The sequence below is a fragment of the Spea bombifrons genome, chromosome 2 (assembly GCF_027358695.1).
Source record: "Spea bombifrons isolate aSpeBom1 chromosome 2, aSpeBom1.2.pri, whole genome shotgun sequence".
Lineage (NCBI taxonomy): Eukaryota > Metazoa > Chordata > Amphibia > Anura > Pelobatidae > Spea > Spea bombifrons.
In genome coordinates this window covers 39,859,584-39,880,043 of record NC_071088.1, presented here as the reverse complement: position 1 = coordinate 39,880,043, position 20,460 = coordinate 39,859,584, and the positions used below count along the sequence as shown (strand labels likewise).

At 38.9% G+C, this 20,460-nt stretch overlaps 1 protein-coding gene across 1 annotated transcript in view; it reads right to left on the bottom strand.

Moving 5' to 3' along the window:
* Positions 1–5,819: 5,819 nt before the first annotated feature.
* LAMB3 (laminin subunit beta 3) overlaps positions 5,820–20,460 on the bottom strand; it is a 38,617-nt gene continuing 23,976 nt past the window's right edge. Inside the window, exons 14-23 of the mRNA XM_053457584.1 lie at positions 19,220–19,589; positions 17,705–17,865; positions 17,220–17,425; positions 16,464–16,667; positions 15,574–15,718; positions 13,429–13,636; positions 10,427–10,568; positions 9,902–10,078; positions 9,100–9,253; positions 5,820–6,346 (exon numbers count right to left, since the gene is read on the bottom strand). Coding sequence (XP_053313559.1) covers positions 6,210–6,346; positions 9,100–9,253; positions 9,902–10,078; positions 10,427–10,568; positions 13,429–13,636; positions 15,574–15,718; positions 16,464–16,667; positions 17,220–17,425; positions 17,705–17,865; positions 19,220–19,589 — 1,904 coding nt within the window. The 3' untranslated portion in view covers positions 5,820–6,209. The remainder of the gene's footprint in view (positions 6,347–9,099; positions 9,254–9,901; positions 10,079–10,426; positions 10,569–13,428; positions 13,637–15,573; positions 15,719–16,463; positions 16,668–17,219; positions 17,426–17,704; positions 17,866–19,219; positions 19,590–20,460) is intronic.

Below are 20,460 nucleotides of genomic sequence, written 5' to 3'. Positions count from 1 at the left end.
TTGCTTATGTATTGCAGAAAGGCTGCACTTTGTCTGTGCATTAGAGCCAAACATTGATCACGCTTCAGAGGGAAGCAGAAGAAGCTCCCTTTCATTTCCTTGCTAGGAACACCGTCTGAATAACGTGGACCTTTCTGAAGGACAAAGGCAGTGATTTTTGTTGGGCACGGAACTGATCGCTCTTCACAGAGGCATCAGTCCTGCAGTGCTCCATTGCTTGGCTTTACCATCTTAAACAAGCATTCTTGGACATTACAAGGAGTCTAGGTGGACATTCAAACAGTCCTTGTACAAAGACATTTCTAACTTTATCTGTTGATCAATTTATTTTGTGTTTGAAGGTGTAGTATTGTGCAACTTCTGTTAAAAAATCCTAGTGCTTTCTGCATGTTGATCAGCATTGAAAATGATGGGCTTTTGCCAGATTAGCATTCTGTTCTGAAGAATTTCTTGACTTGAGCCAAGGTTCTAGAGTTCTTCAGTTCTTTACATAGTACTTGTAAGAATGCTGTCCAGGTGATTAGACATAATAATACTAGTTGTGATGAGACACGGCTTTCTTAAAGTTAAAATCATAAGCAGGATCTTCTGGCTTTGCGTTCATGCTCTATGAAATATGTATGGGAAAAAGACTAATTTCTGAGATTCTTTGTTAACTCTCGTATAATAATATTATACTATATTATCTAAATGCCTGCAAATATGTATATGTACTTGCATTTAAAAAGTGAAATACAGAAGAGGCCCATCATGGCACTAATGCAGAGCTTTTTTCTGTAATTCTTTAATGATTCTATCCTATGGAAATAGATGTTCGCCTACGTTGAACTATTCTAGGACAAATTCCAAACCAACATGAATTCTGTAGCCTAACTGTGGAAGTTTGTAAATAGCAAAGTATATTTTAAGCCCTTTCTTTTACAGACTATTAAGGTGGCTAATCATGTATTAAATATTTTTTTTTTATTTAGCATTTACCGGTACTTTGTAAAATGTCAAAAACTACATATGACTAATTTGTACTGGAATATAAAAGCAAATATGACAAATTCTTTTCAGAAAGCACTGTTGGGTATTTAAAGTGCGTCAACGTGAGCTGGACACGCACTTTTAATGAATCAGATGCACATACATTAAATTAATTAAAATTGTTGTTATCTCTTTAAATTTGGGGATCATCTAATGCGTTTCCTGTAAATATGAATATATTAAATGTATTCGGCTCCTGTTATTTGAGGTTATAAATAAACAAAACTTTTTTTTATTACAAAGAGTTCTGTGTGGCAAATACAGCGTTCCATTCTAAATATTCAGTGTTGGTTTTTTAATATCTGAAATGTTTCATGCCTTTCACCCTGATAAATATAACCATTACATTGCAAGTGCATTACATCAAAGTGGATAGCGGTGTCCATATTAACGTAAAATGACTTACATAACCTAACGCTGCTTTCAACTGCATAGAAGTAGCCACACAGTGCTTATTATCCTTTGTGTATGCAGACTATATTATATGCATTCTTCTATTAGATGGAACAGTACATTTTTATTTCAAAAGGAAATAGGATTGAATGCTTAATTTCCCATGCTACCTGTTTTGTACATTTATTTTCTAGTTCTCGGTTATACCGACATACTATTTTTTTATGTTGGTAAAGTTCTGCCTGAGGCACGGGAGATTTGCAGATAAGGTTAACTGAACCTTAAAATTCAAGTTTTTTTTTTAATGTTATTTTATTTATCTCTTTATTGAGTTATAAACATATATATATAAAACACTGACAAGTAACAGATGACACATAACAGAAAGAAAAAGAAAAAAAAATTCGAACATAGTCACATCCAAATTGTCAACTTAATCATTTTAGGTCCTACTTGGTTATTAGATAATAAGCTTACATTTTTTTATTTTATTTAAAAAGCAGTGTACTGAATGGAACTATAAGTAACCACATTATCTTTTATAATATATATATATATATATATATATATATATATATATATATATATATATATATATATATATGATAGCCAAGTGTCACCTCTGTACTGTACTTTGGATGCAATTGCATGGCTCTTTGCTAGCACCTATAAGCAGTTACAATTGGCCCCTTGCAGTGACATCACATTCTAGCACTTATTTGAAACTATTGACACAACATGGTGTGCATACACATGGGAAAAATAAAAAAAATGCATTATTGTATAAATAAAATATCAAAAACATCATATAGATTAATACCACTCACAAACATGAGGTTTGAAGCAAGCTCATCAAGAAGTATGGAGAAACACTTCTTTAATATCTTCCTTAAAATCTGTAATAATAACAGAACTCCAATGGTACAGTATCACACTAGTAACTCAATGGAAGTATTAATAAAAAAACAAAAGAAGATTTGCACGTACAGGAAAAATTAGCTTAACAAATATTGTATGCACAAACGCTCAACCACATGAATGAAGTCCCACTTCTCATCATAGGAATAAATATAAATCGATCAGTGTAGTAGTACAGATGATCTCAACACTTTTTGCCAAGTTCAAGCTCGGCTTACTCAGGAGAAAAAAGTAATAGTATAAAATCTAATAACGAATCTATAAAAATAAGTAAATACACATGAATTCTGTCTGCTGCCCGTTTATATCGTCCGAATGATTCCTCATTTTGCGTGGACCTCCCCTTTGCATGATGACCGGGCGTATCATAACAACGTACAGCTTCAAGAGAAGGCGGTGCATTCAGGCAGCTCACCCGGCTCTATCTCAAAGACGCCCTCCTTCATTTGAAACTAGTATGCAACACTGCGTGTGAATGAGGTGGCCAGTGGAAGAACATAAATTACTACTGTCCCATGTTGTGGTTGATTAAGTATTTTAATGATGCATGCATTGCAAGGCTTGTGAGTAGATACAGCCAGCTAAGAGTACATTAAGAGCCAATGACTGCAAAATAATGTTCTCCAGAGGGCTGACTTTGGTGGTCCGGGATTATTATGGGATGTTCCCCAGGAGGATACAGACTTCGGCAGTACAGCAGAGTGGCGGATTGATGACATGCTGGATTTCAGGGAGGACTGAGAGGTGAGAAGACTTTTTAATTACACAGGAGTAGGAAATGGAGAAGGCATATAAAAAAACAGTTCAACCGTGTTCAACAGTATGCCCCAGTGTCCATGGATTTTACATCTGAGGATGTTGGAAGGGATGCAATTGGCTTTCCTTCCCAGCAAAAGGAAGAACGTTTTCTGGGTGTAGTGGATGGGACTGTGGTCTCCACTAGCACCCACCCAGCAGAAGAGCTGCCATCCGGGCAGAGTGTCCATGGCCTCTGCCTGCTCCCTTCCCTGTTTCCTGGGCCTGACCACAGCAACTTTGTAAGGTCCAGTCACACGGCCCCAGAAACTGTGGTAGTGGATGGGACTGTGGTCTCCACACCTTGGTCGCCAGAATGTTGGACAGTTGTCCCAGATCCCCACTCCTCAGCAGAAGCGCTGGCATCAGGGCAGAGTGCCACTGGTCTCTGTCCACCCGTCCCCCTTGTTCCTGAGTCTGAACGTGACGCTCCAGCAGTGCCCGCTCAGACCACCTCAGCCGAAGAATTGGCAACATGAGAGAGGCAGTATGGCCTCTCTCTACCCACAAACCCCATAGAAGCGGGTCACAGCGCAGCTAGCCTCTGCCCTAACTCACCAGAGGTCCCTCCACCAGAGGATGGTACAAAACACGCACTGGAGGACATATATCCCATACAGGTGGATGAGACTGGATTGAAGGGGCCCCCGCCACCCTGTCGTCTCCCCAGCGTCTGAGAAGACTCCAGAGAGAAGGTGCAGTTGGCAGTTTTCTCCAGCGGCAGTTACATTTTCCGGGAAATGCTATATCCAGCCATGTGTTTGAAAAAAAATAGTCTTCATTGCCAAGGCTAGTGACTGGGAAACCGTGGAAAGAGTGTGTTGACCCACCCTAAGGGAGCACAAGTCAGCAGAGGTAGTCTGTCGGACTATACAGCTATGTGACACAAATATACAGATTTTATCATGTTAAGGATATATCTGAGAGTTATAAAAAATGTTTCGCTTCATTGGAATTGGCCAATATTATTGTACCATGTAAGATTATTCTCTATCATAAGCACGGAGTAGTTAAGTTTGTAATATGACACTGATTGTTTAAATATGGCCATGTGTAATCAAATTATGCCTATTTAATCTTTACTCACATGACATTACTGTTCAATCACAGGAATATTACGATCAGTTGGTATGGTGTGGTATACTATTTTCTATCTACAGAGTCACAAATTTTTCTAAAAATGGTATATATAATTCAGCATTACTTGTAATTTGATGTTTTCATTATATCTACATCAGATTGATTTTCAGCTACATTAACTCATTTCGATTTAATTATTTATCTTATATTATAATTTAATATTGTTTTCATATAAGCAATCAATGGTGACTTGATTGAATACAATATTAAATTAATTGATTCCTCTTAAGTGCTTAAGTAATTTAATATTCACATTAAAATAACTTTTTCATAACAGCATAAACACATGATTAAACACTAGACAAGAGCACATTTTGTATGTATATTCCAACACACATATTTTCAGCATCAGTGTATTCATTATTTATTGGATATGAAATAACCCATATAGGTTGAGTGGTACAATGCTGTTAAATGATTTGGATGTTACGTCTGTTTCACTGTGGATGACAGGTTGTGTACAGTGCCCCCTTTTTCTAAGGTAGTGGTTGATCATTCTATAGCTCAGTTAGTATTTACCGTAACTAAAATTTCTATTCACATCTCAGTGCTGGATGTTTAAATTCAACTCAGCCATTCATCTTTCTGATAAAGAGCTCTACGAAAGGTGCTATATAAATTATAGTTGTTACTGACATTGGCTTTATGATACTGTTGTTTTTTTCTTTCCCTTCCCCTCCAGTTTAGTATAATTTTGGAACAGGGATTTTAATAAAAAGTTAATGTTTGTTTTGCTTCTTTGTAGTTGATTTGCCAACTATTTGCTTGGGAGGGAAAATAACACAAGAATTAAAATAACGTAAATGCAAAATGTGTTGGGTAGTTTGTTTATTTGTATCAAATACATATGTATGCAAACTCTGAGAAATTTAAATAAATATATTAAAATATAGAGTTAGTTTGACCATATTATACACTGTAACTAAACATTACATATACCAGTTTTTAGATGATATGGAATGACATAACATATATGAATGAGCCAGTTACTATTTAAGTATTTTGTAGAATGGGGATTAGGTGACCAGACTTCTCTTTAAATGCCCCTAATTCAATTTCCATTACACGTTGATTAAAGAGGATTGCACTGCTTTAGGTGTTAAATAAATACCTAAAATAATCCAGATTTGAATACAGCTGCTTCATACAATTTCCGCATTGATATGTTGGGTTTCATCATTCTACCTTGTGGTCGACTACATTTTGTTTGAAGGAATCGGTTCAGATCATAAACACATATAGCTGTTCATAAATAGGTATATATTTGCTGGATTTCCCTGATGTATATGATATCATAATGTGGCACCATATGCAAACTAAAGGTACTCTCCAGCCACTATATGCACCCTAATGCATATGAGAGTGCACATGGTGTCCTCCTTCCAAACACATGGGGGGTTCTGCAGAATCCCTCATTTATATTTGCCTCTTACCCTCAACCATAGATGAGCAGGAGACATTTAGCATTTGTTCTTGGTTAGGTTGTGTGATATTTGAAACTTTCCCTTTAACACTTTTTTTGTGGTAAAATTAATTTGCATATGGTACTTCATATGGTGTTGTCATCACTAGGGAAAAAATGAAAACAATCTCGATCTTTCCTTACATTGTACAATATATAGTTTAGCTTACAACCAGTGACTGAGTCAGTTTCATGACCTAAAACACAAGGATGGATGCCATTGACCTATGGAACCAAATAACACCAGTCTTAACATTACATGCATACTAAATGTTTCTGAATCCAGAGATACATCTGAGTTGATTTTGAATCTTTATAAATCTCATATGACGAGCGGTTGCAATATTATTGTGGGTCACTCATGCATTTTAAGCAGACTCTAGAAGAGGTGGACAATGGAGATATACACAGTCAAGTTAAACGCGAGGCACATGCTGAAATCCATCCGAGAGATGACGGTCCCCTGACTCCCTTATTTGCAGTTTGCGTAGTAATGTGCCTTTTCGCTGATGTAATCACGGATGTTCCTGACTTCTTCTTCCAAGCCACCCAGCTGTGTGAATTTCATAATCAGAGATTGTCTGCCCTCTTGCAGCTCACTCTCAATTTCTATGGGAAGAGAAAATAACACACCTTAGAAAAAAAGGTAATGGGTTTGGAGATTAACCTGTGGTGTCAGGAATTGTGTTTCATAAAAGTATAAAGCAGGGAAACAATCCGTACTAATGTGTTTATTTTACTAGTAAAAAAGATATTCTATTTCAGTAATTTAACATGTAGTCAACAGTAGCTAAAGAGGTTTGTTAGCTTTGTTATTTGTGGCTCATGGTATACTAAACCTTGCTAAATGACAGCTGGTGAAGTGATCATATAAGCAAGTTAAGCAGCTGCTAAGAGTTTGTGTTTATCCATTGGGATCTTATCCTAGACAATTTGTTTTCCTATATGTAAGGATCAGCCCCGTCACACAATGCAGTCTTTAATATTGATTGGCCCCATAGCAAATATTTGTTTGCCCCCCCTCCACGTTCCCTAGCAGAATCAATGGATAGACCAGGCTTCCCTGCTTGCTGATGGTGGGTGATGGGTCTTCCAAGTTTGTGACACTTGCAAAACCCCACTTTTGGACGCAAGTACATTACGTGGCCTGTTACACTGACTTTGCAAATTAGGAGGAAAGCCAGCTCGGTCTTCCCTCCTTCTAAGCCTAGCATGACACCCCGTATAGCACTGTAAATCATTGAGCACAATCACATAGTCTCTGAATGATCCAAGCATGAAATGCTGCCCCCCATACAGTTTTTTAATGAAAGTAAATATGTCAGCCTCAAATTCATCCAACTAAATTAAATAGTATTTTTTATCTCATCTCTCCTCTTTCTCTTTATCTCTCCCTTTTCTCCCTATCTCCCCCTTTTCTCATTATCTCTGCTCATTCTTATTATCTCTTTCCATTCTCACTACCTCTCATTTTTCTCCCCTTTTTTCCTTTCCCTTTTGCCCATCTTTACTACTTCTCATTATTTCTCCTCTTTCTCCCTATCTTTCCCCTTATTCATTATCTCTCCCCTTTCTCCCCATCTCTCATCTTTCTCCTTATCTCTCCCTCCTCTCCTCTGTCTCTCTTCTCATAATCTCTTCCCTATATCTTTCTCTCTCTCCATTTTCTTACTATCTCTTCTTCCTTTCATTATCTATCTTTCCACTTTCTCCCTATCTCTTTACATTTTTTTCTAAGTCCTGTGGTGGAAGCACAAGGTCTGTTCCTACAGACCTCCGTTTCAGATTTCCATCGTCGTGCACACAGCTTCAGTGCTGAGCACTGGGATATAAAATCATATCTCGGTGATCAGCATCAAAAACAGAGGTCTGTATAAACACTAAACAGACCGCAAGTTCCCTTAATTTTGGGCCCATGGGAGGGTGATCCAGGATCTCCCACAGCAGCAGGCAGTCCAGTGTGCCTCTGGAGATAACTCGCAGGGTGGAGAACAGCACAAATTGTGGTTGCATCAACCAAAACGGCCCCTGCAGGAATGATTGGGCACGGGGCCAGTGTGAAAGATGGACCTGGCTAAGCAGCGAATTGGTTTGTCTGACCTTTAAATTATTGAAACAAATATAAACATATAGACATTACAATTATACCCACTGTCCCAAATGTCACTTGTATATTATAACGGGTGAAAAACTGTGGGATCTGAGAGGTGAAATATCACTGAAACCAATATGAGAGACCGCCTTGTTAAAGAGTGAGTCATAAAATGAATAATGCTTTTCTGGAAGAGGGACATTTTTATAAATAGCAAGGCAAAGTTTTAAATATAGGGCAGTCATCATGAAAACTCATGTAATGGCCCAGTGGAATGGCCAGCATTTAGCTTGAATTAGCCCTTAAATATAATGTTCGGAATGGACTCACATTCTATTATGTTGTGCTGAATGCCTTTATTATCCAAAAAAGCCTATATTATATCTTTAGACCTCAGTGTTTCTAATCTGTGCACATAGGAGATTTTATTCAGCAGGGAACGTGATGATACTATGCTATGCTGAGCAGGAGTGTTATGACAATCTTAACCCCTTAATGACAAAACCCGTACATGTACGGGCTCAAAATGCATTGTTTTCAATTGGTTTAGGGACCGCCCATTGTCCTTAAGGGGTTAAACCCAGCACACTGCTAAGTGTGTCTCTGACGCTTGCACAAAACGAGTAGGCGGCTGCAGAGAGAATGGAGAGGAACGTCACAGCCTCCCATTCAGTATGCTGCCTCCATAGTAGTAGTAAGCAGCTATTCCCAACGATGACAATAAATTATGAGTAAATGAATAACCCTTAAGACAAATAGGAAACTAGAGCGGTGGATGAAAGATCTGAATTAAGGGCTTTATTTAAAATAATTATTTGAGTGCATGATACCTCCGGGCATCAGGATGACAGTTAGAAAATAGTTAAACATTGGATTGATGAATGAAGAATTATTTAAGGAAAAATGCAAGACAGGCCTGGTGAGGGGGGGGGCAACTGTCTCCTGGACTGCACTGTCAGAAGCTTGTTTGCTTTTTTTTTTTGAGTGCATTCATTGAAAGCTCTGCAAATAGACACCAGCATGCCTTGAGTATCCCAAATTGGAGTTATTGAGACCCCGGATGGATCCTTTCTCTGCTTTGTTTAGTCAATGTGTGTTACACACAACAGATCTATTGTCTGACAAATGCAATGTGGTTAAACATAACAGGTCTGTTGTCTGACAAATGTTTTGGGCTCCTATCGTGCTGAATTATTTGAGTGGTCCAGCACCACAGGCTGAAAGCTTTCAGCCCATCTCTGGGGAAATCTGACACATAAAGGTATATTACCAGCCATTCTGTTCATCATTTCCACGGATTCTTTAAAAAGACTGTCTGCTTCTGCCTGGATACTTGCAACCTTTTCTCCTTGAGCTCCCAGGTTGGGATTCTGACCCATGCGACTCTTTAGAAGGGCATATTTGTCTTTTACTAACGCCAAACCCTGCAAAAAATAACAATGAATCACTGTTCATTTATATTTTTTAAAAACAAACTGAATCAGACAGGAAGCAATAACCATTTGCCCATTTTTCTACCTGCTGTAAGACCTCAAAACTTACTTAATCCATGGCCTTCTCCTATGCTCAGCATAGCTGTCTGCCAATACCATAGATGTTTTTAACGTCATACCTAAACCTCTAGCTTTACAGTTTAATATTATATCCTCTTGTCCTAACATTATATGACCATCCAAAAAACTGCTTGACTGTACATTTATCAAAAAATCATAAAGATTGTACTATATCATGATTACAGCATCTGTCCACACCTGAGAAGTACAACCTCAATCTACCAATGGGACTTATTCATGAAAAACACTTATGGTGCAATGGTTTTGCACCATAAGAATCAATAAATGATGGTGTATGGTGCTGTTCCTATGGTGATAATACCAATTTTAAATGTTCGCACCAGAACTGATCTTTATAAATAACCCTTATTGTCTTTGACCTGGTAGCAGCATTTAAGGTTAGGCTAATTCTAGCCAACGTTAACCATCATCCATAACACAGTGTAACATCTACCATTTTCCTGCTTATCAGGCATTTGTTACTGGAAAAAACAGTCATAGGCAAAATATCATTGACACCTCTTGTGCATTCTCAGCCTTCCCATGAGCGCTCAAAGCTGCTTGTTGTGCTTTGCCTGCCTTCTGCAGGCTCTCTGTAGTTTTCTGACGCAGGTTCTCTATTTGCAATGAGAAGCCCTGTAACTGGTCATGCGTGCCCGTCAACCCTCTCTCTGCTGGGCCAAGAACGTCCTGGATCTGTACAAAAAACAACATATTATTATATGTCAGAGTATCCTTCTACATACTAGGATACAGAATATGTTACATCATTTCTGTGTTAAAATATTGACTTATAGACACAAATGGGCAGTGTGGGTAGAAAAGTCTAATCCAACACAACTGGACCACTAAATATCACAATGAAATGCATAAAGACAATAACGTATTTTCTGGGTTTTTTTTTGTTTTTTTACTTTTCGTTTGGTGTTTTATGAAACTGCCCAGTTTTTATTCTATAATAGAGTCATATGTTTTGATAATGCATCCCACTTTCAAAAATGTATCAGACATAATGTACATTTCTGTTACTAATTGGAAAGTAACCTCTTCCATGCGGTCCTGGATCTGCATTAAAGAAGTACCGGTCCCACGAATCTTATCTTCAGCTTCCAGAAGGGCTGTCTTTGCATTCCTTAGATTCATAATAACTCCATCAACATTACCTTCGACATCCATGGCCTTGTTCCTAAAAGAAAAGACAGTTTAACGTATAGGGTCCAAAGCATTCATTTACACCACATGACTATAAAGCATTGGGTGCAAAAACTAGGTACAATAATATTTGAAAACAGGAACATATTTAAAAATAGGAGATATAAGCACTATATACAGAAATATGGGCTTGTGACTCCATTATAAATCAACCCCACTGACTCCTTTTCATACTGCCTTGTGCTAAATAACTTGGTAAATTTTTCTTAATCGCTCAGATGATCCCCTGACTGTTTAAGTCTGATTGTGCAGAGGTATTCGCATGGCTGCCAACAACAGTGGCCTACAGGAACTATATTGCAACCACAAGGTTTGGATTGGTGAACAATATTCAACCGAGCAAGTAGCACACTTCTGACCAGCGGGTAATTCCTTTCAAGGGTTCCATGTATAAAGTGGATTTAGAGGCAAAAGGTGATCATTGTTGACCTTATTTGCATGCGACTACCCAGAATCCCTCGTGGTTGTGGCAGCACCATGAGATTTTGGAGGGAAAAAAATCAGCCTTCTGGCTTGTCTGGTGTCTGTAGTGTTTAATATGAGTATTTAATAATGCTTCTACTACCCCCTTAATTTTAAGTGGAAGGGTTTTCCATTACCAACCATAACTTTTGTAATTACCTCTGCCAGTAAATCCAAAGTATCGCAGCAGAGTCTTGTGTGAATAAAGCAAGGATTCTTTACTGTCTCATGGAGGAAACCGGTCTGACATGTTTTGCCAAAACGGATTAATCATAGACAATGTTTGGTTTAGCAGCCATGTTTTACAAATTTGTCCGAAATACAACAAGTGACCTCAAACATTATGCTAATTATTTAGGTACCAACAGTGCATTTTCAGCAAGGTCAGGCATAATTGATAGCCTATTTTAAGTTGAGGTTTATGGCTGCACTCTAGTTTGAAGCTTTACTCTACATCAGGGGTCCCCAAACTGCGGCCCTCCAGCTGCTGCAGGACTACATCTCCCATAATGCTCCTTCAGCTAAGGGGCTGGCTGAGGAGTATGGGAGATGTAGTCCTGCAGCAGCTGGAGGGCCGCAGTTTGAGGACCCCTGCTCTACATCATGCCTTAGTGAAAACAACCTTCTGAAACATGGATCCAACCAGAGCTATGATTACTAGCATTTTCTATTTAATTCTGTTTTTTAAATAAGTACTCCTGGAATCAAGTTCTTAATGTCAGGACACATTTTCTGCTAATGTAAAACATGTGCTAAATTCAAATGCAAAAGAAAATTACAGTGTTATGATTTACCCACTCATTTTTCAAAAACTGTTTTTCTGATAAGGGAGCATTAAAAGAATCTATGATTCACCCTCTATTAGGAAATTATAAAAAGCAGTGCTGACATTTCTTACACACACATATATATATATATATACATATGCAGATACTATATAGACCATCTGACCATTACACTAACAGAGACTGTTGCATTCTAAATACATAGACACAGGGGCGTACCTAGAGTATTTGGTACATGGGGCACAATTTTTTACGTGGATACTTAAGAAATAAATTATGAACTTATACGTTAATTAAGAGTAAATAAATAGCATTTACTGAACAGATATGGTACAGCATAACTCCTGTCACTATATACTGAGCCAGACATTGATGGTGGTACAGCGTAACTCCCATCACTATACACTGAGGAAAACATCGACGGTAGTGTAGCATAACTCCCATCACTATATACTAAGCCAGATGTTGATGTGGCAGCCTGTCTCTGCATCTTCTGCCTCTGAAACAGCCTGCCTGTGCCACCTCTGCCCCTTAAGTAGCCCCCCCCTTTAGGTATGCTACTGTATAGATATTAATATGTAGGTGGTCCCCCCTTTGCAGCTATAACAGCTTCAACTCTTCTGGGAGTTATGATTGTTTCTATGGGAATTTTAGCCCATTTATCCAGTAGAGCATTTGTGAGGTCAGGCAAAGATGTTGGAAGGCCTGCCTCAAAATCTCCATTCCAGTTCATCGCAAATGTGTTCGATGGGGTTGAGGTCAGGGCTAGTCAAGTTCTTCCACACCAAACTCATCCAACTATGTGTTTATGGACCTTACTTTGTGCAATGGGTCACAGCCATGCTAGAATAGAAAAGTGCCTTCAACAAAACTGCTCCCACAAACTTGGAAGCATAGCATTGTGCAAAATGTATTGATATGTCCCTTCAGCATACCATCATGATGGTTATGTGAATAAACTATCTCTTTCTTTATCTGTAAAGCCCAGTGAGTTTGTGACTATTATGGACTGAAAGCTATTGACCTCACTGTACCCAGGCTGCTGGACAAATGATTTCATGTGATATATTTTTCTTTCTAGTATAGTGTAACACACTGATTATGTATCACCGGTCCACACAAATCAGATTACTGTGGCATTTGCAGCTTCATCATCATCATGTTGCCTGAAATACAAAGGTCTTTGTATAAGTAGACAAAGAGTCCTCCCTGTGTGTATTGCTACTGTGTGTGTAGAACACTTCTTTCTGTTTAAGCTGGTGTCTTTAACAAGGCTTCGTTAATCGGACTAATGCAGCTCTCCCAGTCTGGTACATTGCGAGCACCAAGTTATGTTATGTCAGCAGACTCAATAAAAGTGAGTTTCTAAATCGTGAATACGCTTACATAAGCAACAATGAGAAAACACAAATTAAGATGTAAAGACAAATATGTAAATAACTTTAAAAAAAAATAAAAAAATCCACACATACGCCTTAGCCTTTTAACATGCCAAATTACATTTGTTCCGATGATTTTCTAAAATATGAATTCCTTTTATTTTCAAGAGGTTCGTTTTATGAATTGGTGCTTAATATTGAAACCCACCTGGCAAGCTCTGCTTCGCTTTGCAATTTCTTAGCCTTTGCTATATCATCCTTGGTCTGCGATAATACCGAATCTATGTTGGGCAGTTTGCTTGCTATGCTGCGAATCTCATTCATCTTCCTCAGGATAGTGGCAGAGTCGGCAGGTAACGTGAGTGACAAGACATATTCACTGACCTCCTGGATAGTGGCTGGATCAGTCGTGGGTTCTGCAAAAAAGGACATTTAAATATAATAATTCCCTGACAATACTTGATACAGCATATGCCCAAATGCATACAAATAACTTTAAAGTCACATATCCTGATGTATACTGTTATGCCCTATACACAGAACCATTAAGATATGTAAACATTAATAATTGGGAAGATCACAGTGTACCGGGGAGCTGCTTATTATGTCTAAAGCTGTGTATTCACGTATAGCTTTTTCCTGGCTTAAGGGATAAGGACAGTAATACTCGCCGTGCCACTGATTTTCCTGCCAAAGTGTCTGCAACCTTGTCTAGCTTAATAAAGCTCACCTGAAAGCAATAGTTTTTGATATATATAAAAAATATTTTAAATTCAAATAATGGATAGCTAACACCCCAGAAAAAAGAGAAGGCATATGAAATTACTTTGAGTATAATGATTATGTGATCTTTAAAAACCAGAGGGGACCACCAAACTTTTAAGGGAATGTGCAGCTATCATATGCATTAAAGTGAATACGATAGCTAGAATGTCCTTTTAATATGAAGGTTCAACAGAACTATTTTTGGCTAAATGCTAAACATCTATACATTCACTGCAATGCAGCATCTGATAATAAAATATTATAACTGGCCACTCCAGGATACTGCAGCATACTGAACCTAGAAATGCATTCAAATAAATTACATGTTCTGTTCTCTCGTAACGTTGATGCATTCTCGTGAAGGCTGGGAAATAACTATAGTTTTATTTACTGTGAACACACGATTGGCATTGAAGGTTTCCGGCTCTGCCTCCAGTTTCATTTTCTACAATTGATAGTTGGGTAGACCCCTTCTAGGGGACTGGTGGCACAGCTCATCATAGTTATCCTGCTAGGCCTGCTATGATGTCCCGTTATTAATATGATAAGCTGACATTGTAAAATGTCAGCAGCTTAGTTCACTGCTCAGACATGTAGTCTGATTAACAGTCTGCACAGGTAGCACCGGACCGTGAGGCACGTGGATGAGGAGTCAAGTGCATTGCAGAGGTTGCGAGTCTATCTACAACAGTCTATTAGGTGCATCACCAGTGAAGCAAGGAAAGAAGCCAGTTATAATTCTCTTTAGACTTTTTATGTACTTGATAAATCTGCCACTGCGTTTAATCTTAGTAAAGAATGCTTGAAGCTTTGTAAAAGTGAACGGTTTTATTGGAATAGGGGGGCAGTGGTTGGAGAGCGCTTTGGTAGCATGTAGCAAGTGGTAGATACTAAAATAGAATTAATAGCAGTTTTAATCTTGGAATGTGCAGGAATCCCAGAAGTAATACTTTTATGCAATTAAAGCGACAGCTGCTTATTTAAATAATATTGAAACAGCGAATGAGTAAATCCACCCCATTTTTAGATTCAAGCAGGTTAACTCTCTGCTAAAATCAATAACATAATAAAGGTTGCTTGGTAAATGTGCCACAGTTTAAAGGAATAGACAACATGTTTTGACAAAGATGCTCCTAATGAAGTCTCCCGCACCTCCTTGTGTGCTACAGACTGTTTTCTTTAAAACGTGCTGTAAGGCATCTAATCCCTGCATGTTTTAGGCAGGATAGGGCAGGGTTCAATAATGAATGAGTTGTGAGAGTGCAAACACGTGCCTCCAAAGCCTGTGCATGGATGCAGCCCTAGTTGATCCAGCAGTGATCCACCAAGAGATGATCCACCACCCACCAGGAAAATAAATCTGGTTGCTCCTCTGATCCTTTTACCTAATGCCCCTTTAACCCTGTGTTTAGTATATGAAAAACACAGGGTTTTGTCATTGTGTTGTGCCAAACACAAGGGGCCGAAGGTGCTGTGTATACATAATAAATGGTGCTCTGTTGAAACACAGAGTCATAGACAGTTATTGGCTAGAATGTGAATTATGTGCAAGAACTGAAGGATGGTGGACATCATACATTGCACTGACCTGTTAAAAAGTCCCTGACTTGCTGTATGAATTGGCGGGTACGTCCCATGTCCTCCTCCATGCGTGTTCTGGCCCTGGTGACCTGCTCTGTTAGGTGCTGAGCGCTATCTTGGATCTGATTGGCTGTCTTCTCTGCTTGATTTATCTGTGATCAGAACACACAGTATTAAACAATATTTCAATATTTTACACAGATGAATCTGCAACCTTGAGGTTTGAACAGGCTGTGCAGTGAGGGCATTTACCAACTGAGCTCTCTTTTACCGGCTTTTGGGACTTGATTAGTGTAAATGACATGGCCTTCTGCGCATACATGTCGGACGTCTCATTAAAACTGTTGGAACTCTTTCGAAAGACAGAAGCAGGCTTGCAGTGAGTAAAGTACATGAGCCTACTGGCAAGAAAAAGACGTGTTTGGCTAAAGCGAACTCCTGCAAGGCAAAGCAGGGTGGCTGGGAAAGAGGGCAAACACATAGAGGAGATTCTGATGAATCCTTCCATGTGTCTAACCTTTAGGCCTTCCTAAATTTCCATGTTCCTCCCAAAATTTGGTTTAAATAAGTTAAAATGGGCCAGTGAGTTTTGCATGACTACATTTGCAAAACGTTTGGTGGTATGCAGCTGAGGCTATTTTACCTCATGAACGATGAGCTACGTGCCTAAATATGGCAGAACTAACAATATCTAATCAATGACCTGTCCAGAAGGTCTCAATAGTCTGTGCCCCACTGCTTACAAAAGTTGACTGAACCAGACAACAATCAGCAAATTCTGAGAAAGCAACTGATCCCACAGAAGGTTTCTAATACATAAATATTGTGCATTTAAACATTGCATAGGTTTACTCAAGGTAGTAGCGATTAGATATAATAGGATCTCCCATGATGTACCATTTGAGTGTTCTTTTGTAACTGGTTGTTCAGCTCCTGCAGATCCCGAGCAGTTTTCTCAGTGTTCTTCAATGCATTCATGGACAAGGGGAACGCTCCTCTGCAGAGGGAGCCCACCTTGCACAAGGTTTCATTGTTTCTTTGACACAAGGTACCCGGACAGTTCTCTGGTGTGCAAGATTCGGTTCTCACACCTTCACAGATCTTGACAAAAAAAACACAAGAAAACGAAGGCTATCACACAGTGCAAGCAATACCCTACAAGTAGACACATACTATTTCAATGGTGCTAATAAAATAGATAGGTCAGACACATATGTCCCTGAAGATGTTAATACCACTAATACCATCTAATTGCAAACACTTAAGGATGGAGAATAGAAAATTATCTCAGGGCATATTATGACATCCTGGCAACTTCTGCAAGGGAAGTTCTCCAGGAACATATTATGGTATGTTGCACACAGAATAAGTTAACAGCCATAGCATTGGCATGCTGGCCAATGGTTGGGTAAAGTGCCGGGGGATTCAAAGCTCAACCTTGCCACTTTAGAGAATACATTAAGAAATGCCTATGCAATAGATATATGCGAGATCCAGTGGTTATATCTCTCAGGAGACAAGCAGTCACTAGGAAAGATAAAACATCAATTAAGACATTGCTAATTTCTCTGAAAAACAGGCAACAGAGAGAGCAACCGTTGTACTAATCCCAGAGGAAAAAAAAGAACCCATTTAAATTCATCTTATCGTTACCCTGTTGATGGTAGGGGTCAGGTTTGGGTAGGACAACTCTTCCTTCATTGTCTCCAGATCAGAGTGTTCATCTCGTATCTTCCCTTCTAGGTTCTGAGCTGTCCTCCTACTCTCTCTGGACTGGGAAACAATCACTTCTGCTGCTGCCACCCTCTCTGCTGATTCCAGTGATGACTGATAGGCTGTGCTTACAGCCCTCAGTAAACCTAAAGAGAAAATATAACAATCATTATTATGCATTATGCCCATGAACGCACCCAGCACAGATGTGTGCTTATTAGCCGCGGAATGCCCCCATAGAGAGAGAGGAAACAGATATCTTCAAATACATCAGTCCATTATTAATCCAGACTATAAAAATAATGCTCTTTTTAGGATTACTGCCTTTTCTGGGAAAAAAATACTTCAATCATATTGCTGCTACATTTTTGTCCATTCTTTCTAGAACTGCTAGTCGAATCCTGGCTGGTGGTAACTCGTTTTACCTGAGGAATCCACACTAGTACTGCTTCCTTGTTGCGTTTTCTTGTTCTGGTAAAGTACATTGATATTATTAAATTCCAATCTCAGGGAATTCAAGTCTGTGGTTAAAGAATCAATGTCCTCTGCTGGTGGCAAGTCGGGGTTCAGCTGCTGTGCTTCTCCTCTGCAAACACCAATAAAGAAACAAATCAAAATCCTATACCTATTGGAGTAGTATTGAGTTGACTATGTCAAAGACAGAATTTGACAGCAGATAAGAATCATTTTGCTCATCAAGTGCATCCCAGCTACAAAGACCCAAATGGTGCTTGGTTTTACCTTATATTCAGGTTAGCCATTTGCCTGTGCCATGCATGTTTAAATCATTGTCAGAGAATGTAAGAGAGCATGAGTAAAAGTGAGTAAGAGTGAGAGCGAGAAAGTGAGATTGTAAAAGTGAGTAAGAGTGTGAGATATTGAGTGAGAGTGTGACAGCGTGAGAATGTGAGTGAGCATGAGTGTGAGAAAGAGTGGGAGATAGCATGAGAGAGTGAGACTGCGAGAGAGCATGAGTAAGAGTGAGTGTGAGAGAACACAAGCGTGTGTGAGAGTGTGTGACAGTGAAATGAGAACATGAGAGAACATTAGTAAGAGTCAATGAGAGAGAGTGAGTGAGAGCGTGAGAATGTGAGTGAGCCTGAGTGTGAGAAAGAGTGGGAGATAGCATGAGAGAGTGAGACTGCGAGAGAGCATGAGTAAGAGTGAGTGTGAGAGAACACAAGCATGTGTGAGAGTGTTTAAAATTGAGAGTGAAAAAGGAACATAATGCAAACCAAAATTCAGTGCTCTCTAATTCATTTTTGCTTGTTTCGTTTGGGTTCCTTCTCGTTTCAGAGATTTGCAGGAATTAACAACAAGTTTTGTTAAAATGTTATCACAAATCTAATTTGGACTAAAAAAAAATACCACATGCATTTCTATCAATTTTAAATGAAGGGAATATATTTCTGTGAATAAAGCAACAAACAACCTTTACTATCAGTAAATAGCCTTTGAAAATATTTGAAAAGTATATTTGTAATTTGTGACTATTAAAACTAATAAATACTACTAATAGTAACAATTTATATTATTTATTAATTTGTGTAGTTTATACGTTTTTGAACTTTTGATATTATTACTTTTGAATATTACTTACATGTGTTTATATATAATTTTTGTAACAAAATGCATGTGTTGGGGCTCTCAAACATCTGAAGTCTATCATATGTGTCTCTTACATTAGGCAAGTTTGGCCACTCCTGATATATACCATAATCATTTCAAGTAGGTCAAAACCTATTATTACGAACACCAAATTAAGTAAAACAACATTTTAAAATTCTTGTTAAAAAACAAATTCAACCACAGTTGTTACCGTGCCTTTATGGGATTGGCCATAGCATTGGGCACCTGGAAGGCTTAATATTTAGATATACTTGACCTATGTTCCTGACACATGCCTACTTTGTTTTAAGGGAAATTCAGTCATGCCTCACCTTATTCTTTTCAGCTGGTTATCCATACGTGAGAGCTCACTGTCCAATATACCAGATCCAGTAAAAATACCACTGATGCGTTGAAGTTCAGATTCCACCCCTGCCATCTGAGGTCCAAGATCCAAGTCCCACTCTCCTCCCTCCGCAGCACTGGTGTTGCGTAATGTTTGCAGGTGGGAGCCCAGAGCTTTGAACTCATGGTCATAAAATTGGAAGCAGGAATGGCAGGCTATGCAGTTGGGGAAGGTATCACTGTACCCACGTTCACATGAGTCACAACGAGCTCCCACAAATCCTGGACGACACAGACATCTGCCAGTTGCTTTATCACATCCAATGTCTATGGTCCCTTGAGGGTCACAGTTGCAGGCTGCGTTTAAAACAGAGAGACTTAGAATTGGTTTGTGTGAGAAAACACATTAAATGTGACTGGCTCAATAATGGGGGCAGGTTGTGGTGCAGGAGGTTGACAATGCTGTATGTAGTGGGGTCACGATGGGGCTGCCAAGTGGGTGGACTGCGAGGTGGGTTTGAGAGGCAGAAAAAAAGAGGAGAGAGGAGAAAGAAAAACAACAGCAAAAGAGAGAAAAGAGAAATAGATAGAAGTAAAAAGAAGGAAAGCAAGATGGATAGAAGAAAGAGAAGCAGAAGAAAGAGCGGGGAGAGAAAAGGATAGAAGAGGGCACCTTGACGTCCAAGAAACATGCGCAGTAACACTAATTCACACTCACTCTAACACACACATAATAGAACATAAAAGAGGTGGAGAAGGAAGAAAGGGTGGGAGAGGAAAGGGGAATGATAGAAGAAAGAGAGGGAACAAACAGAGAAAATAGAGAGAAGAAAGAGGACAAGAGAGAGAAAGGGGTAGTAAAGAAGTAAGAAAAAAGTGCATATTATTTATATGATGGGCAAATATGCTAGTCTGATATAACAGGGTATTGGCACTGCTGCTTTTGAACAGAACTTCAACAGAACCTTTTTCCTTAGCTACTGGGCTTAACAGAAAATGCAGCCACTAATAAACTTGAGATGAACTCAGTTCTGCTGGGTCCTGGAGTTCTCTTAATAGACAAAACTTGGGATTTTCCCAGCTGTTATATTATTTTATTTAGCTTAGCTTCCAAATAAGTGTCATATTTATCTGGCAAGTGTTAATGAAGTTAAGGTTTGGCCTATAAAATCCCGAGTGACCTATGAAGTTGACCTATGGATCTTTCGAGATAACTAAGCTAGGGGTG